The sequence below is a fragment of the Eulemur rufifrons genome, chromosome 1 (genome assembly GCF_041146395.1).
Source record: "Eulemur rufifrons isolate Redbay chromosome 1, OSU_ERuf_1, whole genome shotgun sequence".
Lineage (NCBI taxonomy): Eukaryota > Metazoa > Chordata > Mammalia > Primates > Lemuridae > Eulemur > Eulemur rufifrons.
In genome coordinates, this window is record NC_090983.1 from 8188331 (window position 1) to 8209952 (window position 21622).

General features: G+C 53.4%; 1 protein-coding gene across 3 annotated transcripts; it reads right to left on the reverse strand.

Moving 5' to 3' along the window:
- Window positions 1–5049: 5049 nt before the first annotated feature.
- Window positions 5050–16941, reverse strand: ITM2C (integral membrane protein 2C). 3 transcript variants are annotated; one of them, XM_069466331.1, is made up of 6 exons: window positions 16811–16941; window positions 9565–9705; window positions 7752–7940; window positions 6752–6862; window positions 6111–6261; window positions 5050–5657 (listed from the first exon to the last, which is right to left on the reverse strand). In XM_069466331.1, exons 1-6 carry the CDS (start codon window positions 16874–16876, stop codon window positions 5566–5568), a joined length of 750 nt encoding a protein of 249 aa, XP_069322432.1. In that variant the 5' UTR covers window positions 16877–16941; the 3' UTR covers window positions 5050–5565. The 3 variants fall into 3 exon arrangements, with proteins under 3 accessions (XP_069322432.1, XP_069322425.1, XP_069322441.1); XM_069466324.1 differs by having other exon boundaries at window positions 16751–16941; XM_069466340.1 differs by lacking the exon at window positions 9565–9705 and having other exon boundaries at window positions 16751–16941.
- Between the last annotated feature and the right edge of the window lie 4681 nt (window positions 16942–21622).

A 21622-nucleotide genomic window follows, 5' to 3' on the forward strand; every position in this document is an offset into this window, starting at 1 on the left:
AAAAAACATTTGATAAAATAATTGAACATCAATCCCTGATTAACAACAAAAACACTTTGAAAACTAAGAATAGAGGAGAACTTCTTTAATCTCAAAAAGAGTATTCACCTAATATCTATAGCTCAACTATACTCAAGGTGAATTCCCTTTAAAATCAAGACCAAAACAAGATTTGTGGCTATCACCACAGTACTGGAGCTCCTACCCAGTAAGGTAGGATGAAAAAAAAAAAAAAAAGAAAGAAAGAAAGAAAGAAAAGTTTTAATTATTTGAATGGAAGAACAAAATTTATTCACAATTAGTAGAATTGCTTATATAGAAAGCACAAAAGAATCCTCAGACAACTTCTTGGAATAAGAAAAAGGACTTAGGAACAAATGCAATGAATGATTTGCAGGACCTCTACTGAGAAAAGTGTAAAACTGGATTGGAAGATATTAAAGATGAAAATAAAGTTTTAAAAAACCATGTTCATGAAGTGGGCCACTCAATATCATAATAATTTCAATTTTTCCCAAGTGGATCTATAGATTTAATACAGGTCCAATAAGAACTTCAACAGAGTTTTTCATGCAACTTGACAATTGTTTCTAAAATGCATATGAAAAACAAAAAGTCAAGAATAGGCCCGGCATTGCTGGAGAAAATCGAGGGAGCAAACTTGCCTTATCAGACATCAAGACTTATTTTTGTGTGGTTATGGCCCAAGGAGTACCCCCAATAGAACAAAATATAAAGCACGGAAATAGACCTTACACATATGGAAACTTGATCCTTGCAGACATATACTGTAGCTCAGTGGGGAAAGAAAAACAAAACAGAATAAATGGTTATCCCTACCTCACATCATACCAAGGAGTAAACTCCAAGGGACCAAGGAATAAACTCCAAGGGATTTTTAATGTAAAATACAAAACTTTAAAATGATTAGAAGGAACCATAGAATGATGTCTCTTCAACCTTGGGACAGGAAAGATTTCTGAAACAAGATACAAAAAGCCCTAACCATAAAGAAAGATGAATAAATTTGACTACATTAAAATCAATAACTTGTTTATCAAAGAGAACACAAAGAAACGGAGAAGACGACCCATAAAGTATAAAGAACTCTTACAAATTAAGAAGAAGAAAACAAAACACCCAATAGAAAAATAGGCCAAAGAATGCAAATAGGCATTTTGTAGAAAAGGAAATTTGAGGGTCCAATAAACATGAAACTTGCCCTATTTTCCTAGTAATCAAGGAGATAATATTAAAATCATAATGAAATACTATTTTACTACTAATGAATTGGCAAAAAACCCTAAGATTGTTAACATTAAGTGTCGGCAAAGACGTGGAACGAGGAGAATGCCTGTGCGGTGCAGGGAGGAGTATGCATTGGTTCAGCATCTGATAAAAAACACCCTGAGCGGATTTTGTGAGTTGAATATTTGCACGCTGTGTGGCCCAATGATTCCAGTTCTGTGGGTGCATAACACCGAAACCCTTGCCGAGGTGCATCAGAAGCCATTTAAATAAATATTCACAGAAGCATTGTAATAGTAAAAAATCAGAAAGAGCCCAAATAGTCATTGTTAGTTATTGTTTAACAGATAATTAAATTGTGTATTCATATAATGGACTAACACACAGCATTAAACATGAATTCAATACTATAAGCTTCAACATGAGCGAATCTTAGACAGACGAGGTTCAGGAGGTGGGGAAACACGTCAGAGAATAATACATGCACTTTGTTACACCTAGAATGTTCAAACCCAAGCATAACTACATTAGAGGTTCTTAAAATTTTAAAGCAGAGCAGAGAAACTCAGGATAGGAATTACCTGGACTGGCTAATAACTATAGTATAAGATTGGCTAATACGTACAAAATTGACATGTTTAAGATTGTCTTTGGTTCTATGAATAGGTGCGTCTTTGCACTAATTTGGGTCTTTAACGTCCCTCACAGGATATTGACGTGGGGGAGATGAAGGGTAGGGGTTGGCATGACGTGTGAGTCTCCAAATACGAGCTGTCCACAACCCCTGAGCGTGCCTTCCTCCCCCCACACCAAGGCAGTCTTCCCCTCCCGTGAATCTGAGCTGGTTCTGTGACTTGCTTTGACTAACAGAACGCAATGAAGTAATGTTCTGGGACTTCTGGTTCCAGGCCTGAAAGGACTGGCAGCTTCTGCTTCCCTTCACTGGGAGCCGTCACCAAGCTGCAAGGATGGCCCGGCTGGACCCCTGATGGTTAGAGGCCACGTGCAGCGAGGCCCTGGGAGGGTGCAAGAGTGTCCCGGCTGCTCTGGCCCCAGCCACACTCCCAGCCGGACGCAGAGCAGGAGCAGTCACCCACGAGGAGCTGCTGGGACATCACTGAGCTCTGTCAACCCACAGAAGCAGGAAAAATACCTGCTGTGTCAGGCTGCTACATCTTGGGGTGGTTCGTTATGTGGCGACAAAGGGAAAGGAGCACACAGTTTCAGTGGTGTGTTGGCAGCCTTTTGTTTCTTAAGTTGACTGGTGGGTTTCCAGATATACACTGGTCACTATGCTTCATAACTTGCATACTAAAGACTTACATGTAGTATTTTGTATTTAATAAATGCTTCACAATATAGAATATGTGGAAAAAGCCCCAAATCACCAACCCTAACTTGCCGTGTAAAAATGTATCTCCCCAGTTTTCATTTGTATTTTCTCTATCAATATAGTTAATCTTTTCATATGTAAGCAGCCATCCACTTGTTTCTCATACTGGGAACTGCCTGTTCGTATTCTTTGCCCATTTTTCTGTTGGGTTGTTCATTTTTCATGATGTATAAGAACTTTATGTATTAAGGAAATAGCCCCTTTTATGCCCTATGTTTGAAAAACATCTCGTTTGCCACTTAAAAACCTTTGACTTTGTGGCATATTTTGCTGTATAAAAATTCTATCTTTTCATAGTCCAACTTACTCTTGGTGGGTACCATGCTTAGAAAGGCCTTGCCTCAGGCCAGGCGTGGTGGCTCACGCCTGTAATCCTAGCACTCTGAGAGGCCGAGGCAGGTGGATCGCTCAAGGTCAGGAGTTCGAGACCAGCCTGAGCAAGAGCGAGACCCTGTCTCTACTAAAAATAGAAAGAAATTATATGGACAACTAAAAATATACACACAAAAAATTAGCCGGGCATGGTGGTGCATGCCTGTAGTACCAGCTACATGGGAGGCTGAGGCAGGAGGATCACTTGAGCCCAGGAGTTTGAGGTTGCTGTGAGCTAGGCTGATGCCACGGCACTCTAGCCTGGGCAACAGGGTGAGACTGTCTCATAAAACAAAAAAAGAAAGAAAGGCCTTTCCTCCTTCAAGATTATCTTTCAAATCATCTCTTCTCTTCAAGTACTTTTATGGTTTCATTTCATAATTAAAACCTTTGATCTACCCAGAATTAATTTTGTTACAGGGAAGTAGGATCTAGGTTAATTTTTTGCCAAAATAGCTAGCCAGTTATTCCATTAAAAATAATCCACCTTCCCCCCTAACTGGAAATACCCCTCTGATCACGTTAAACTTCTGAGTGTATCAGGTGGATGTCCTGGCCCTCCATGGTGTCACACTGCCCTATTCCTTTGTTATACTGAACTCCATTATTGTAGTTTATAGCGCTTAATATTGGGAGGGCTGCTCTTTACCCTTTTTGATATTTACCTGGCTATTCTCCATGTTTACTTTTCCCAAAGAACTGATTGTATCAAGTTAAAAAATAAATCCGGGTGCCATTTTGTGATTGCACTGCATTTAGATTAGAGAATGTAAAAAAACCTGATGTCTCTGCAAGATTGCCTTTGGATTCAAGAACAAGGAGTGTCTGCACCAAGTGGAGTCTTTTATGTCCCTCACTGGGTACTGAGACTGAACAGCAACAAGTGTGCAGGTACCCATCCTGGTCCCCAAGGCAGGGTACAGGTCCTGCCTCTGGGGACAACTCAGGCAAGGCTCTGGCGAGCTTTCTCACCACTTCCAGAATTCTCTGGAGGAATGTGCCCCTGTGACTACCATGCCAAACAGTTCAGATCCACTAAGAATGGTTACAAACTGCCCAGACATTGTGGAGAATACGACACCGTCCTTGTGATTAAGGGCATGCAATAATGATGTCATCTGCCATGCAGAACATAACAGAGTGGTTTATAGGTACTTAAAAGCAGCACGACCTTGGGGGAGTTGGTAAGCTCTCCCAACCCTCTCCTCCCTCCTCGCCGAGCTCAGAATGGTCGTGAGGACGGAAGGAGAGAATGAGGCAGACAGGGCCCAGGAGTCAGCTCACCTCCGTAGGGGCCAGATGTCAAGGTCAGCTGGCTTCTCCCCGCCTGCTGCCCCCAAGGTCCACCTCCACCACTCCCTGCCCCAGAGCACCCCCAGCCCAGCCGGTGCCCCAGCCTACGCTCACCTCCCCTTGCCCGACCCTGCCACGCTGAAGTCAAAGTCAGAAGTAAAAGACTTTTATTATTCTACAGACACTTCTGAAAAGAGATCTAATTGAGAAAATATACAAAGCATTTAAGAGTTTCGTCTCCAGAGAGCACCTAAGTCTGAGTGGAGGAGGGGTGGAAGCCCCCCCTCTCTTCACGGCTCAGGGCTGAGAACGGTTAGCATATCGAATAATCAGTAAAAACATGCAAAAGTGAGAAGGAAAAGGAAAAACGATGCACTCCCCCAAGCAGAGGGGGATGGAATTTCAGAAGAGGCGGCGGCGGGGTGTGCAAGTACCAGGTGGCTCTTCCCTCTCCTTCCATGTCGTCTTCACGCAGCTCCGCGCCGGGAGCCAGCGATGAGCCCCACCCACTCAGCAGAACCCACAGCTCATCTCCACCTGCTGCTCCTCCGCGGCACCCCGCTGCTCTGGCCTAGCCGTGGGGACCCCGATTGTGCTCCTGGGGGGCCAGGGCCGGGGGCCCCAGCTCCTTGCTTCTTTGGTTCCACTCAGAGAACGATTGTGCTTGACAGACTCTTCCCCACCCCCCAAGTCCAGGCTCCTGCTGGTGGGCTGAAGGCACTGACAGGTGTCCCGGGAGCCCCCAGGACAGCCACCCTCCCTTGTGCTCTGGTGGGTCCATCCCTGGCACACCCCCATCCTTAGGCCAAGCCCACGCCTAGGAATAGGGACAGCGGGGGAAGTGTGCCATCTGAGGAAAAGCTTTCTGGGACTTTCCCAAGTGTGCGGGTGTCTCTGAAGCCCAAGCCACTCCTCCCAGCCCTCCCCCACCTCGCCCAGGCCTGGCTGCCCATCCAGCCCTGCCCCTGGGCTGCCCGCACAGCTGTGGGCCTGGGCCCAGGGACCCGACTTCCAGGTGGTGGGGCACAGACACCCTCTGGGGCGCCCCTCCCTCCCCGCCACTGGGAGGTCAGCAGAGGCGGGGGCCGCGAGAGGTCACAGCTCTGGTACAGGGAAGCTGACAGGGCTGGAAAGGTGAGACATGTCACATCTACAGAAAGGCGACCAAAGTACAAGCTAAGCAAGGGGAAGGAGGAGGGCCAGAAGAGACCAGAAAGGAGAAAGGAAGAGGGCAGGGGCCGGGGCGGGAGGGGGGCGCCTCACACCACCCCGCAGATGAGCGTCTCCACCACGAAGGTGTTCTCAAAGTGGCGGATGGCGTTGCAGTTCTTGGCCTCACGCTTGCTGATCCCTGGGAGGAAACAGAAACATCCCAGTGAGGCCTGTGTCCCGGCCCAGACTGGCTGGGACACAAGGACCACCAGCCTCAGAGCCTGAGCAGGAGGAAGAGGCCCAGGAAGTGACACTCAGATTCACCCAAAGCAGCTCGGTGAAGTGGGGACAGCTTAGAAGACACCTCCCCGCTGTGTGTCCTCAGGGGTGTTAGTTAACCTCTCTGTGTCCCAGTTTCCTCATCTTTAAAGGGGCAGCAAGAATGATGATGACTAACAATGATAACTTACACTCTTTTGGAAGGACCTAGAGTGTAGAGCAGCGCCCAGCACATAGTAAGTGCTTGATTAACACTAGCTGTTACTGCTGCTGCTATCTGAGCTCTCTGACCGCTGGGCCAGGCCCTGCTCAAGGATGGCTGTGGTTTGGGGCCCAGGGCAGGGGCCATAAGTGGGTGGAGCTGGCCACTCACGCCTCCGGGTAGCCCGGCGCCGCAGCCGGTAGGTGTCCTTCCCGTTGCACAGGTGGTAGATGAAGGAGCCCAGGGCCTCCTTGTCACTGACGTGCTCCGTGACCACCATCTCCTCCTGGATGATGTACGTCTGTGGGAGATAGGTCCCTCTCTGCAAAGGGAGTAGCCGCAACACCAGGTCAGCCCCCAGGGCTGTGTTCCGACCCCTCGCCTGAAATGCCCACCCACACACGCCCACCTCCCTCATCCAGAGGCCCCTCGGCTGGCCTTCTGATGTCCCCAGCCACTTCCTGCTTGTGCCCAATGTCTGTGACTATGCTGCCCGGAGCTACAGTGCGTGCCTAAGTCTGGCCTCCCACCCTGGGGGAAGCGCTCCTCACCAACCCAGGGCACGGCTTTGATCGCTAAGGCAGCTGGTCTCGGGGCTCTCCACAAGTGGGAGAAAAGAAAGGGACAGGTGCTGACTTTGGGGACATGGAAGCCGGGGACAGCAGAGGCGAGACCCATCTGGCTACAGGGCCCATCTGCCAGTAGCATCCCCGGCTCCCCCAGCCCTGCCTTAGGAACCTCTGCACCCCAGGCCCAGCTGCCACAGGGAGGGACAAGACACTGCAGAGACCCCCAGCCCCAGCGCCGCGCACCTTCACGTTCATGAGGAGCTCCCAGAAGTTGCGTGGGGGCAGCACGGTGGTGGTGTTGAGCTCGATGACGTAGCACTTGTCCAGGGAGATGTCGTGGTAGGCGGTCAGACCCTGAGCAGGACAAAGGGACCACGTCAGCCTTTCCCAGGCCCTGCGCCTCCAGGAGTGTGCACCCCAGATTCCTGAACACCTGGGTGGGCGCTCCCTTTCCCGCTCCTCTCCTATCCTGTGTTTGTAGGAGGGGCCACATAATAGATGAAAGCGGCAACTGTCTGTTCAATGCCTCTGTTGTTACAAAGCCTCTTCTCGTGGGTTTACAGAGCTGAAGTTTTGGGACCACAGTAATGCACCTACTGTGCATTTTATCCAACCTGTGAGGTCCAGCCATCCCTGGGGACAGCCTGGACCTCGGCAAGAGATGCTGCAACCCAGGCCCTCTGCGCGCTTCTGCTGGGAGAACACCCAGGGCACAGAGAGAAGAACTGATATGAAAAACCCCTACGAAGCTTTAGTAAGTGCTGGGGAAAGAAGGCTGGGAGCCTGCGTCTCACTGGCCTCTAAACAGTCACAGGTGACAGAGTGTGAGATGGTCCCTTCTGGGTTGGGGTTGGTTACTGACTGGGAAGGGCACAAGGGAAACTTCTAGAGTGCCAGCAATGTTCCAGATCTTGATCTGGCTGGCATTACACGATGAGATACCTCTGCAGAATCTGCTAAGCGGTACACTTGATGCTCTTGACCGTGGGTGTGCTACACCCCAACAACATGTGAACAGAAACAAGGAACATGTGCCCCGGCACGATGGCCAGAGTCTGCAGCCGGCAAGCGGCCGACGGGAAAACCAGCCACGGCCAGTTCACACTCGACGAGACCTGTGTCACCTGTATGACAAAACCCTGGTGAACCTGCCCCCGACACCTGCTATACATTTTGTTGTGCAGCATGTACCCGGAGGATGCTCTTTTCACGCCTGCGCCCTTGCCCTGGGCCCCTGGCTCACCCGCTGGAAGTCGTGGATGATGTCTGCAGGGTCACCGCCGCCAAACTGGGGCACAGGGACATTGATGCGCTCATAGTTCTCTTCGAGGTAGATCTTCACGTCCTCCTCCAGCTCCATCTGAGTGCGGACTTGGGAGGACAGGGAGTCCTCGTAGAGCACCCCGCAGCGGAAGAAGTTATCTCGGGCCAGCTGAGCAAGGCAGGGAGGGCGGGAGGGAGAGAGAGACACACACAGACTGGTCACGCAGCACACTCGGCACTGCCACTGCCACTGCCACCTACCCATCCACGTCATGCCCCGAGGCCTGGGGAAGGAGAAGGGTGGGGACTGAGACCCATTTCACAGATGGAGAAACTGAGAAATTCAGGGAGTCAGGTCAGAGCCTGGGCCTGCCAGGAGAGAGGTGAGCTGAGCCTTGGACAAGGCACTTCCCAGCCTCACCAACGGAAGGGCAGCTGGGCCTGCAGACCTGGAGGGGCACGAAGAGGGAGGGGAGGAGGCAGCACCGTGAGATTCTGGTGCCACCACCACGGCCACTCCATAGCCAGCCTCCCCAGACAAGTCCCTTCACTCTTCCTGGCCCCCTGGCCTGAGACACCTTGACAGACACTGTGTCCACTGCCCGCGTGACGGGCCAGCCTAGTCATTCCATCAGTAGGTTCAGTGTGCCCACTCTCACGTCCCCGGGGGCTGCTGTGGATCCGTGCACGGGACGGCTGGCCTGTGATCAGCAGAACCCTCCTTCTGTTCAGTGCACGCTGTCCTGGGAGCGAGTTCTGGAGGGCTGCCCAGGGATGACAGCCCAAGGGACGCAGGCTCCAGGGCTGGGCCCTGCTGTGGCGGGACACCCCAAACACTGTCCCAGGGCGCAGACCCAGAGGCTGCTCTGAGGTGCCCACTGGGGCGGGGTAAGCAATTGCAGGAGGGCAGGAGCGGGGGCTGGGAACAGAGACCAGGAGGTGCCAGAGCAGGTGCAAGGGTGGGGCCAGACGGAAAGGCCTGGGAGGGGGTCCCCACGGGAGAGTGAGAACCTGGAACACGCAGGCAGCGGGCCACGGCAGGGGTTGGGGTGGGGGGGCAGGGGGCTGAATGAAAAGGGAAGCTGGCAGGTGAGGGAGCTGGGGTTTCGAGGGGAAAGCCCCAAGGAACACAAACTCTTCAGCAATTTCCATCGTGGAAAAACTGGGTGACAACAGTTAAATGCTTAGGGGTTGGAAGTCACTTGGGTCATAAACAACTCAAAAGTCCAAGCCTTTTTGTCACCCTGAGATTCCTGGTTAGTTGCACTTGCATTTATCCCTTTGACTTACTTTTAATTTACCCACCCTCAGTTCCGAGAACTTGGTGACACTCCCTCCCTGCCAGGTCTGGCTGGGCCCAGAGGCCAAGCCTTTCTCAGGTCCACCCTCCCCGCCGTGGAGACCACACCCCGCCCCCCCCCCCCCCCCCCCCGCTTCTTGTCTGGGGATGTCCACGCATGGGTGGAATTAGAATTAGGTTGGCCTTAAAACATGACCTGCAGGCACAGGGTCTGAGGTCTGAGGGGATCAGAGTTCCAATTTCAGCTGGATCTGAGTTTCTAGTGTGATTCCCCAGGGTGACACTGCGAGAGGGACCCCAGTGCTGTCACCTGGATCCATGCTGGGCTGCCCAGAACAAGCGGCCGAGGGTGGGGCAGGCCCGGGCCCAATGAGGCCCTGGGCAGGAGGGAGGATGCTGGTCCCCTGGGCTTGCCCAGGGCTTCTGCTGTCCCACCCACTGCAGAACACCGGTGACCCTTCTCTGAGGCCTCTCCTCCCCACCGGGCTCTCACCTGAGCAAGGAAGAAGTATCTGTAGATGTAGACCGAGGCGAACACCAGGCCCATGAGCAGCACGACCATGCCCATCGACAGGTAGCACACGCCGCCCACTGAGCTCCCCTTCTTGGAGCGGTGGCAGGGGGGCTGCTCCTCCTGTGGGCAACAGTGTGGGGTCAGCTGGGGGCCCCAGAGGGCGAGGGAAGGAGACGTACCTGGAAGGGGCGGAGGCCTCACCAGAGTCTCTCAGTCTCCTGTCATCTAGAGGGGAACCAAGACCCACCTCAAAGCCACCTAAAGTGACCCGCTGGGATTAAGCAGGCACATTCTGAATTATCTGCACTCTCGGTCTCTTTCATCACACCAGCTGTGACCACTGTATATTCTTTCAAACCTGAGGTGGCGGCTACACTGACGTGGCCTTAGTGATTGCACAGACCCAGGAATCTACCGGAATTGGGCTGCACCAGGCAGGCTGGGGCCACTGCCCCGGGCAGTGGAGAGCCATGGAAGGCTTTTGAGCTGGGGAGGGACAAGATCCCCTTGGAAGCTGGAGTGCACGGGACAGACTGGGAGCGTGTGGAGGCTGCTGGACTGCACCAAGGAGGCCATGGCAGGCAGCAGCCGCTGACTTCTGGGACAGGGGCTCTGGGAGGCCCAGAGGGTCTGAGCACAGGTGCTTGTCCCCGGCCAGGCAGCCCTGGGCCTGTAATCCACGCTGGCCCCACACAGGCCCTGGCCAGCAGCGTCAAGCAGGCTGTCAGAAATGGAGTCTCCGGGGCGAAGCACGGGAGCTCCCACAAGCCAGGGAGCTCCTGCCAGGAGGGAGACGTGGCCATCAGGGAGGGCTGGCCAGGCGGCTCCTGGAAAAAACCTGCTCTGGGAGCCGGACTCGGGCTCAGGATCTTAGCTGCAGGGCTGCCAAGTCCCGGCCATCCCAGCAGATGAAGTTGTGTGGGCATAAAACCCCATAAAATGGCTTTACCTGGAGCCCCGGACTGAGAGCCAGATGGGGGGCCATGGTCACCTTTCTGTCTGTCCTCCCTGTCGCCCCCAGGCCCTCCTTAACCTTGGAGATGCTGCAAAAGCCCGGGCTCTGCACCTGCCTCCAGTGTCCACTGTTCAGTCCCCTCCACAGTGTCCAGATACGGCCGAGGGTGAGGTTCGAGGTCAGTCCCCATGGACCACCCCTCGACTTCAAGAAGCAGAGCCAGTGTAGGGGCAGCGGGGGCTCCAGCACAGGAGCCCCTTCTGGCTCTCCCTGCTTATGACTCTCTGGGCCTCGGTTTCCCTATCTTTAAAATGAGCAGGTCAGACTCAGACGTCTCAGGTGCATCCACAGTCATTCTGGGGTTGTGCCATGTTTCCTCTCTCCCTTCCCCCTGCAGGGGGTGGTGGGAGGGTGGGGACATAGTTGGTTACAGCTCAGGGCCTGCCCTGGTGGGGTGGGGCCTGCTGTGCCCCGCAGGTCCCTTCTCCCCTCCTTGCTGCCTGGGAGCACCAGGGCGGGGGAGGGCCTGGGGGAGGGGAGGGGAGCCCCATCACAGGGTCTGATCCCTCCCTGCTTGGCACCCTCCCCAGCCCCCAGCCCCAGGGAAAGGACATAAAACAGAATGTGCCCTCCCCCTCACTGGGCACATGCACGAGCAGACCAGGTGGCCCCAGCACCTGCACCACAGGATGGAGTTCTGGCCCCTCCTGCACCCCCAAACCCCAGTCTGCCCCCCAGGAGGCCCACATGGCAGGTGTGGGAGGTCATACCACTGCCCCCCACTGCCTGGTCCATCCATAGGCCTGGGGCCTCTCCCCACCTTGGCCCTGCTGCTGGGGTCCCGAGATCATGGGGACCACCCACCTGACTGGCACCACCTCAGCACCCTGGGGACATTAACCAAGGTCATCAGTGAGTGGTACACATGACTGGGGCACAGGGCCCTCAGAAACAGCTTTGACTTTCCAACGGGCTCCCCGGGGCAGCATGAGATGTGGTGACACCACAGCCGAGTTCTGCCAGCAACTCACAGGGAACGACCCACCCCGGGGCTCCTGCCAACGAGGCAGCCAGGGCAAGTGGCGCCTCTCTGCCCCTCCAGCGGTCATGGTGGGTCGTAAGGAAAGGGGGCTGACCCCGAGACAAGCCAGGCTGCCCACACCAGCCTGAAATCCTGCCCACGGGACACAACACACACCAGGGCCCAGACTGATTAGGGCCCAGTGGGGCTGCCCACTGGCCCCCTGCAGGGGCACCGCAACCATCCTCCTCAGGTCTCCCAGGAAAATGTGAACATTCGATCTCGGACAGGGGTTTTGCTGGGATTAAAAGAGACAGAGAGGCTGAAAGCCCTTTGTAAAGGATAAAGTGCTAGATAAAAATAGCAGATCTTTATCAGCCGAGCTTTTCCTTTTAGAGCTGCCACCGTAGCCAGCTGTTGAGGCTGCGCTGTGGCCATGCTTTTGCTCCTGCATTCTGGAAAACCAGAGAAGCTAGCTTGTGAGAATTGCTAAAAAACAGAAAGACAGAAAAGAAAAAAGTCAATGCACCACATGGAAGAGCCCAGGGGCCTGCCCCACAAATCGAATTCACTGATGAGGTGAGGTGCCCTAGCTCACAGCGGCCTTGCCCCTGGTGCGGAGCTCTGGCTGGGTCACGGCCGGGCAGAGGCCCCACAGAGGGAGGGTGGGAGAGGTCAGAGAGGACAGGGACGGAGGAAGGGGAAGGAGCTGCCTTTGCCCACTGGGCCCAACACCACACAATCAAACCAAGGCTCAAGTTCCAGAGCCCTGGAACCCTTGCTGTCTTCCTTGGCCCTCGAGGCAGCCTGTGACCTCAGGGTTATCACATCTCTTGGGGGATGGTAGGGCATCAGGCAGCCCAGGCCAGGCCCTTGCCCTTTGGGATCCCTGGCCAAGTGGCCCGCCTTCCTGAGACAGCCCCCCAGCTGCTTCAGCTGTCATGCTGGAGACCCAGAAAAATGCTGCTCCCCGCACAGAGCAGTTACTGACAGCCAGGCACTGGGGGGGGCTCCCATTTAGAAAGCAGAATAATATTGCATGTTTCCAAGGCAACAGGGCCCTCTGAGCAAAGTACCTCCTTGTGCACTGGTGTGGGACATGTGAGCCAGACATCCAGGGACAGAGAGGGGCGTGGGCCTCCGCCTGCCGGCTGCACCGAGGCCCGCAGTGGTGCTCATTAAGCGATTTAGCAAGGCCAGGGCCAAAACAGGGGGAAACCAGCCAACTGCAGCATTAGCTCGCAGACCCTCATGGCTTGAGGGGAAAGCTCCCCAGCTCCAGTCCCTCAGTAACGACATCCAAACGGACTGCGAGCGGATTAACTAGGATTGCAGATTGCAGGCTGCTTGGAGGAGGCCAGCAGCCAGAACTGCACTCCCCGCAGGCCCAGGAGGAGGGCTGGGGGGATGGGGGTCACCTCTCTCCTCCCCCACATCACTCATGCTTCTCAGCAGCTCTTTCCCAGGCCCCAGACTATAGAGGCACCGGCCCGTGGGTGTGTGCAGGACAGACACACACAGAGGCCGAGCTAGGGGGAGAGAGGAGAGGGCAAATGCCACTGTCCACGTGAGCACACAGAGCCCAGTGGTCCAGAAGTATAGATATCACCTGGGCACAAGCCAACAGGGTCAGGGGACAACACTGCCCTCCCCTCCCCTCCAGACTGTGGCCGGGCAGCATTTGTGCAGAGTGCTCATGGCCTGGCTGGGCGAGGCGAATTCTCTTCTCTCTTGTCCTAACAGTCAAGGCGTCTCCAGGGAACAAAGGCTCAGAAGGTCGTGCTGCTGGAAGAGCTCTCACACTCTCACGGAGAGAGGGAACTTGGAGAGGCTGGGGGTGGGGATAAGGGGGTAGCAGGGCTGTGCTGTGATTTTACCGTAAACATTTTTTTCTCACTAAGAAACTCATCCTTCTGGCAGTCTGCTGACATGACAGCCCTGAAACGTGCAAGGACAGTGGAAGGAAGAGAACAGAAAAGAGGGAGTGAGAGGGAAGCAGGGAGGGAAAGCAGAAAAGCCACTGTGGTGCCTGCCCAGACACGGAAGTCCTCTGGGCAGACCAGGAGTGGGTGGCAGCCCTGAAAGTCCCCACTGCCCACAGAGCAGGGCCACCACTTCTCGAGGCCCTTGAGGCCTGGCACTCCCAGCCAATGGACATGGGGCACTGGGGCAGGAGGACCCCAGGCTGGCCAGACCGGCTTTCCTGGCTGGAGACCCTCCTCCAACACCCAAGGCTCCGGGAGACCCAGCTCCTCCTGCCAAGGGCCTGCAGCCCAGGACACATGCGGAAAGTGAAATCTGATCCCCAGGTATGCGGGCTGGGGGAGGGGGGACACAGTCATTAATCAAAGGCAAATGTCAAGGAGAAAATTACAGAGGTAAGAAAATAACTGTATTTAACATGTTTCTCGCCCCTTGCAGCCCCCAGCCTGTGAGTCTGTACATGCCTACACCTGCGTGCGTGCGTGAGTGTATATGTGTGTGTGTGTGTGTGTGTGTATATACAAACGCAGGCACAGCGGGGCTCGTAAAGAGGCAGGGAGGGCTGAGAGGGGCAGGGCCCACAGTGGGCCTCCAAAGGGGAAGGGGGTCCAGCCGGTGCCGCTGGGGTGTTTCATGCCCAGCCCACTTTGCAAGCCGGCCAGGCACCAGCCCCCGTGGGCGCAGGCTCATTGCCTCAGAATCAAAGCACCATCGGAGGCTGAGGCTGGGCAGCTGCAGGCCCAGCTGGGCCCCCGCCCCCACCCCCTCCCCCAGCCCACTGAGCCACTTCCTTCCAGCCTCAGTTCTGGGGACAAAAATCCTCCTTGTGTTTCAGTTTCTGCTCAGAAGCAGGGGCAGTCGTGGCTGCTGCGAGGGTGCTGCTGCAGATGCACGTCACAGGTCAATTGCCCAGAGCACTCACACACCCCTCTGTGCATCAACTGCTCCTTCCAGGGATCATGGTTTCAATCTTGTTTTTGAGTCCAGTTCAGACACCAAGGAGGCTTGTAGGGTTACCCCCAGACAGAAGAGACCTAACAAGCTTTCCTGGGGAAAGCAGCTCGCCGGGCCTCCCTGTCTGCCTGGCCTCAGAGCAGCGGCCACTCCCCCCATCCCTGCCCCTCCCCCTTAGGTAGGAGGGGAAGGCTGGCTCCATGCCAGGCACTGGGGGAGGGGGAGATGTGTGCGTTGGCCAGGTGGGGCAACAGGAGGCTGGCAGAAGTGAACTATCTTCCAAGGCTCCAAATCTAGCAGGTGAGAGGCAGAGCCAACACGCATCGTCTTCACACCAGCTCAGGGCCGCAGGAAGCTCTGAGTTTACCAACACGCCACTCCATTGTAAAGGTGCCGAGATTTTAATTCCTGCTCCTGCTTGTGTCCCCCTTGCCAATTGGGTGGGGGGGTGACCCTGCCCAACTAACAAGGCTTGGGGGAGGAGGCACTCAGCAGGCTCAAGGCCATTACAAACAGCACAGGAAGATGTTGATATTTCCATTTCATGCTGGGTGAGGGGGGACAGAGGACGCTGGATTTGAGCCCCATTAAAAGCCAGAAGCTGGACGTCACTAACTGACGGGGGGCTATGCCGGGCGCCCCTGTCCTGCCCAGTGCCATCAGCAGGTTGCGGCCGGAGAATGTGCCGCTCCTGCAAAATTTGGTGGACCTTCTGATGAAGTTGGAATGACATCCTCCCACTGTCTGGCCTGGCCCCCGCTCCTCCCCAAATCTCTCGGGAGAAGCAGCTAGAAGAAATGGCCAAGAACGCTGCCGCCTCCTCCCCAGGCCCAGTGGAGGCAGCTTCCCTTTGGTAAAGGAGGCTTGAAGAGCCGTTTGCAAACTAGACTACCGTCTTCAAATGTCAACCATCTGTGCTTCAGGTGAAGGTAGAGCTGCTCTGGTGGGGTGCACAGCAACCCCCCAATCCGGCCTGGGTGCTCGCTACAGTGACCACTGCACAACGGCAGGGGAGCTCGCCCAGGCCCTGGCATTCCTCACTCAGGGTCTCTGCCCAGCTGACACTCATCTCTGAGGCCCCTCTCCAGCGCCCCCTCTTCTAGGGCCCAGGTCGTCTGCAGAACCCTTAATACCCCGGGCAAGACTTGGGGAGGGCGCTAGGCGAAGAGGAAGACTCTTCAGAAGCTTGCAGCGGGAAGAGGCAGGCGAGTGGAAAAAGACTTTCTTAGTCCCGCCTCGATGGAGGGGGGCGGGGGTTGGTGCGCCCCAAGACCGCCAGGGACTGCGTAGACACCTTTGCCAGGACACAATAAAGCGTGGCTGGACCAGCCCTCCCTCCCCTCCCTGCCCGCCACGCGTCCTGCCCCCTGCCGGCCCTTCTCCAACACACTCCACGCAGCTCAGACGGTTTTCCACGGCGGAAATGCCTCCTCTCCCCCGGCCAGAGGAGGAGGAGGACGCCGGAGGGGGTGGGGCGCGCAGAGCCCCGAGAGACCCGGGATGCGGAGGGCACTGGGAGCGGGGAGCCCTCTCTCTACGCGGTGTGGGGAGCTGGGGACAGCCCAGAAGGAGGGCCGGGAGTGGAGGGAGGACAGGGAGCAGGGAGGTCCAGACGGCAGGGCGTGGGATGGGATGAGGGAGCCCGGGCTTGGACCCCCGACCCCCAGAGGCACCGGGCCGGTTCAGGATGATTTCCATTTCATCACTTTCTGGTCCGTCAATTCCAGCGCTGGCCAGTAGCACATCCTCCGCCCCTCCCCCCTCACCTCCGCAGTCCCCCATTTAGGACGAAATCAATGCCCCCTCCTCCGTTGGTACCAGACCCCCCCCCAATTCCCCAGCCAATCAGGTCCCACCGCCCTATTTTGGGGAAACTACGTCTAACCCTGCTCCCATCCCCCACCTGGGGACTCGACTCGCGGCTTTTCCCCCTGGATTGGAACCAGTCGCATACCCCCCACCAACATTCCCCGAACTTCTTCGGACCAGCCTGCGACCCCCATTTTGGGGCCAGGCGCCTAGGGTCCCCTCCACTTTTGGAAGAGACCTTGAACACTTCCCCACCTGAGAACCAGCGACGGACCCCCTCCCACTCTTCGGACTTATGTTTTCGGCCGCCGCTTTAGGACAGGACCCAAGCACCCTCCCCACTTTGGGGTGGACGACCCATTCGAGGCTTCCCACTCTGTCTCCGCTCTAGGCTCGGGGAGGGTCCCAATGCGCCTCGGTACCTCGCCCCCCGCCCCTCTCACCCTAGCCGGCGTCAGCAGAATCTCGGCGGCCGGGGCAGGCGCCGGGGCCGCGGCCGACGCCGAAGCCTTGTCGGCCTTGTCGCCCTTGATGCCGGCCACGGCGGGCTGGAAACTGATCTTCACCATGGCTGCGCCTGCCTGCGCGTCAGCCCCGCAGCCTCTGCCGGTGCAGCCTTCGCCGGTGCAGCCTCTCTCCGTGCAACCGCCGCTCTGAGCGCTGCAGGCACCGGAAGTTTGGACCCTGCTGGCGTCCCTCTCTCTAACCCCACCCCCAGCCCTCCCCGCCCCCGCCCCCCGCGGGAGGCCTCGGCGCCCGCCGCGCCTGCGCCCCCTTCCCGCCCGCGGGCCGCACTGACCCCTGCCGGGCGCGCAGCTCCGGCTTGGGGGACGGTCGGGGTTCCTTGGCCGCTCGCGCTTACTCACTCGCTCGCTCACTCATTCATTCAGTCGTCACGCGTGGACTCGGCTCTCTCGTAGCCTTCTCCCTTCCCGCTCCTCGACCAGCACCCCCCCCCCCACAAGTCTTTGTTAGCGCGGCCTTTGCCGGGGAACACAGCTGCTGGACGAATTCCCCTTCTCCCCCGGCCCCACTTCACACCCTCGACTTTGGAGACGCCTCCACCGTCCCTGCTCCCACGGCCCCTCCTCGGACCTGTCCTTGACGGGGCAGGCGGCGTCAGGGCTTGGCGCCTAACTCCTTGCCTCCGTCCCGGTCCTGCATTCTGAATCTATCCACGCTTCTTCCTTCCTGCATCCCTGTAAACCCGTCCTGGGGGCCTGGCGTGCACGCCGCAGCTGCTAGGAGTAACGACGGCAGCCCTTGCTCTTTGACTCCTTTGTGTTGGCTGCGGCCTCAATTACTGAGTGACTGGCCCGGTCCAGGGGGTTGCTGGTGAGGGCTCAGGGTCGGGCCGCCAGGGCCATGCGCGCGGGCTGGGCAGGGGGCCAGCGGGGCACAGAGCAGAGCCGCCTCAGAGCCTGAGCCGCCTCGGGCCAGTGGGAAGATTCCCAGGGCGGGTGGCAGAGGCTTGGGTTCCAGTAAAGACTCTGCCTCTACAAAGCGTTGCTGCTATTGGGGAGCAGCTGGGACTTCTGTTGCTGGTGCGTCTCTTGCCACTAAGTCCCTGGATCTTTCCTCATTGTCCCGGTCTAGGTTTACTGAGGACAGTGCCCAGCAAACCACACACAACGTTGTGCTGAACGCCCAGCTTTCATTCTGCTGCTGGGATGACAGTGGAGTGCAGAGAGTTGGCTAACTTGTTGAGGACAGTCCATGGTCCTCCACCGACTTCTCTTACCTACCAGGTCTTGTGCGGCTGCCTTGGGCCCTTGGTGTCATGTCCCAGTCCCGTGCATCTTGGCTCAGATCTTATATGAACCTAGAAGCCTTGAGGACAGGTGGAGAAGAAAGTCTAACGGGTGTCCCCTTATTGCCTGATCTGAGCAGACCACTCACATGACTCTCTCCCCTACCTTGGTACACCACTGCCTAGGAATAGAATTCCTGATCAGTTTTCCAAAGTAATGATGCTATTTTACACTTCTGCCAGCAATGTATGAGAGTTCTGTTTGCTCCACGACCTTCACCAGCATTTGGTGCTGTTTTAATTTTAGCAATTCTAGTTAATATAGTATGTTGTATTTTACTGTGGCTTAAATTTGCACTTCCCTGATAACTAATGATGTTGAGCACCTTTTTATGTGGTACTCGCCATTTATAAACCTTCTTTTGTGAAGTGTCTGTTCAAGTCTTTTGTTTTTCAGTCCTCATCTTACTTGGGATGGCTTTGAGCTTCTCAGCCCAGCCCTTGGCCCCATCAACCCAGCTGTGCCTGGCTGCAGCAGGCCGCAATATAATTAAGAAATTATATTGTCTTTTAATTACTAATTTGTAGGCGTTCGTTGTATGTTCTGGATACAAGTCCTTTTTACAGATATTTATTATGAATATTTCTTCCTAGGCTTTGGCTAACATTTTCATTTGCTTAACTTTGCCTTTTCATGAGGAGTAGTTTATAACTTTGATGAAGTTCAGTGTATTAATTTTTGTATTTTTTATTTTAGTGTCCTGTCTAAAAAATCTTCAGATACTCACTCCCAAATTGTGAAGATAGTCTCATATGTTTCTTCCAGAAGCTTTGTAGTTTTAGGTTTTACATACAGGTCTATGACCCTTTTTTTTTTTTTTTTTTTTGAGACAGAGTCTCACTCTATCGTCTTGGGTAGAGTGCAGTGGTGCCATTGTAGCTCATTGCAGCCTCAAACTCTTGGGCTCAAGTGATCCTCCTGCCTCAGCCTCCCAAGGAGCTGTGACTACAGGCATGTACCGCCACGCCTGGCTCATTTTTCTATTTTCAGTAGAGATGAGGTCTTGCTCTTGATCAGGCTGGTCTTGAACTTCTGAGCTCAAGCAATCCTTCTACCTCAGCCTCGCAGAGTGCTAGGATTACAGGCATGAGCCACTGTGCCTGGTCTGACCCATTTTTAATTGATTTTTTGTGTATCGTGTGAGGTAGGGTTTGAAGTTTATTTCTTTTTCGTATGGTTATTCAGGTGTTCCGGCATCATTTGTTTAAGAAACTTTCCTTTTCTCATTGAATTGTTTTAGCATCTTTGTCAAAAGTCAGTTGACAATTTATATGTGGATTTATTTCTGGACTCTATTCTGTTACATTGATTTTTTCTATCCTTATGCCAATTATCCACTATATTGATTGCTAGATTTCTAGTAAGTATTAAAATGCAGTAGTATGAGTCCTCTGATTTCTTCTTCTTTTTAAAGATTGCTTTTGTTTTCTAGATCTTTGAATATCCAAATATCCTTTAGAATTGGCTTGTCAATATCTGTAAAATAAAACCTGTTGGCTATTAATTGGGCTTGTGTTAAATCTGTAGATAATTTGGGGGAAAATGACGTCTTAACAATATTGATGTCAAATCCATGAATATGGTATATTTCTCTGTTTAAGTCTTCTTTAATTCCTCTAACTAATGTTTTGTAGTCTTCAGTGTGGAGATCCTGCACATCTTTTGTTGAATTTATGCCTATTTTATGTTTTTTTATGCTATTGTACTTATTTGTTTATTTCATTTCTAATTCTTTACTGGTAATATATAGACATAAATGGATTTTGGAAAATTGACCTTGTATCCTATAACCTTAATATATTAATTTATTAGTCATTGTATTTTTTATAGGTGCCTCGGGTTTTCTATATATATAATCATTTCATCTGAGAACAAAGACAATTTTACTTCTTTTTCTCAATCTTTATGCCTTTTAGTTTGTTTTTTTTGGCTTACTGGTTAGGGCTCCAATACAGGGCTGAATAGAAGTGGTGAGGGTAGACATCCTTGCATTGTTTCTGATCCTAGAGAGAAAGTGTTCACTTCACGATGAACGTAATTTAGTGATAGGTTTTCCATAGGTGACTTTTGTTTCCTAGGGCTAATGTGACAATGTAGCCAAAACATCAATAGACCCACCAATGGCACCTCATTCCACTTCCTGTCACCATTTCTGACCCATGAGTAACCGCTGTCCTCATTTCCTCCACATCGAGGAGCTTTGCTTAATTTTAAAGACGTCATACCCATGAATCTCATGATATGTGCTCTTTTCTGTCCAGCATCCTTAACACTGTGATGGGGAGAGTGGGCCACGTGGTGTATTTTGGCAGTTGGTTCATCCTCATGGTTGTATGGTGTTCTGTCACGTACCGCAGTTTGTTCATCCATTTCACTGTTGGTAGATATTTGGATTGTTTCCAGTTTGGGGCTATTCCAAACATTCTGGCACACGTCCTCAGTGAACATATGTACAGCTCCCTGTTGGGTACGTACCTACCTGTCAACTGAGTCTCATTTTTTAATGGATGGCTTTCACTTCACAGACAGGAGGCTAGACTTTCACTGTGGAAGGCCATGTTCCTTCAAACTACTTTAGTTAAAAATAAAACAAAAACAAAATGAAAAAAAGTTTCTGCAGCCCTGGCAGTGACATTCACACCTTTCACGTTATTTTAAGTACCCCTCAATTTTCTTTCTTTGTGTGCAAATTGTAGTTGGATGGAATAAAGCAGCTTCCATCAGGGTGACATAAAGCAGCCTGTTAAGAATACCATATAGACTCTCTTCATGGCGGAAGGCTGCGTTCCATACAGGAGCCACCACGGGGAGTGGACACAGGCTGACAGGACGAGGAACAAAGCCCTTCATTATCAGTTCAGAATCTTCTGCCAGACCTTTCATTGTCATCTTGTCACATACGTGTTCTCAGAGCTAGATTTGTGATGCTGAAACATTTTGGTGGAAAGTGCTTCTTTAGAGAGAGGTGGTGCAGTGATTGGCTTTGAAGATAGACCCCTTGGGATCGAATTTCCATCCCCGCCAATGCCTAATCCAGGGACCAGGTACTGGGACTGCAGGAGGAGGGACTGGCCTGCAGTGACTATTGAGAAGCCTGTCTGAAAACAGTCACATCCCCGCCAAGTGCTTTGACACACGCTATCACAATATACGGCTGGAAATATGATGGGTAAAATATTTCTTTCACAATAGCACCTAGGAACAAATTTTATAACCTAAGTGAAAAAAGGCACAAAATTCCACTGAGAGTACAAAGCAGAGTAAATGGAAAGACTACATTCCTGGATGGGAAGATTAGGAAAATGTCAGTTCTCTCCCAAATTAAAGTAAATCCAATCAAAATCCTAATAGGTTTTTGCCCATAAGTAGAAAAATCATTCTAAAATTTGTCTTGAAAAGCCAATACTTTGCAGTTACCAAGAACTTTAAAAGAAAAAAGTAATGATGACTAAAGATTTCACTATAATAGAAATAATAATGCTAGAAGAAAACATTGGTTGAATG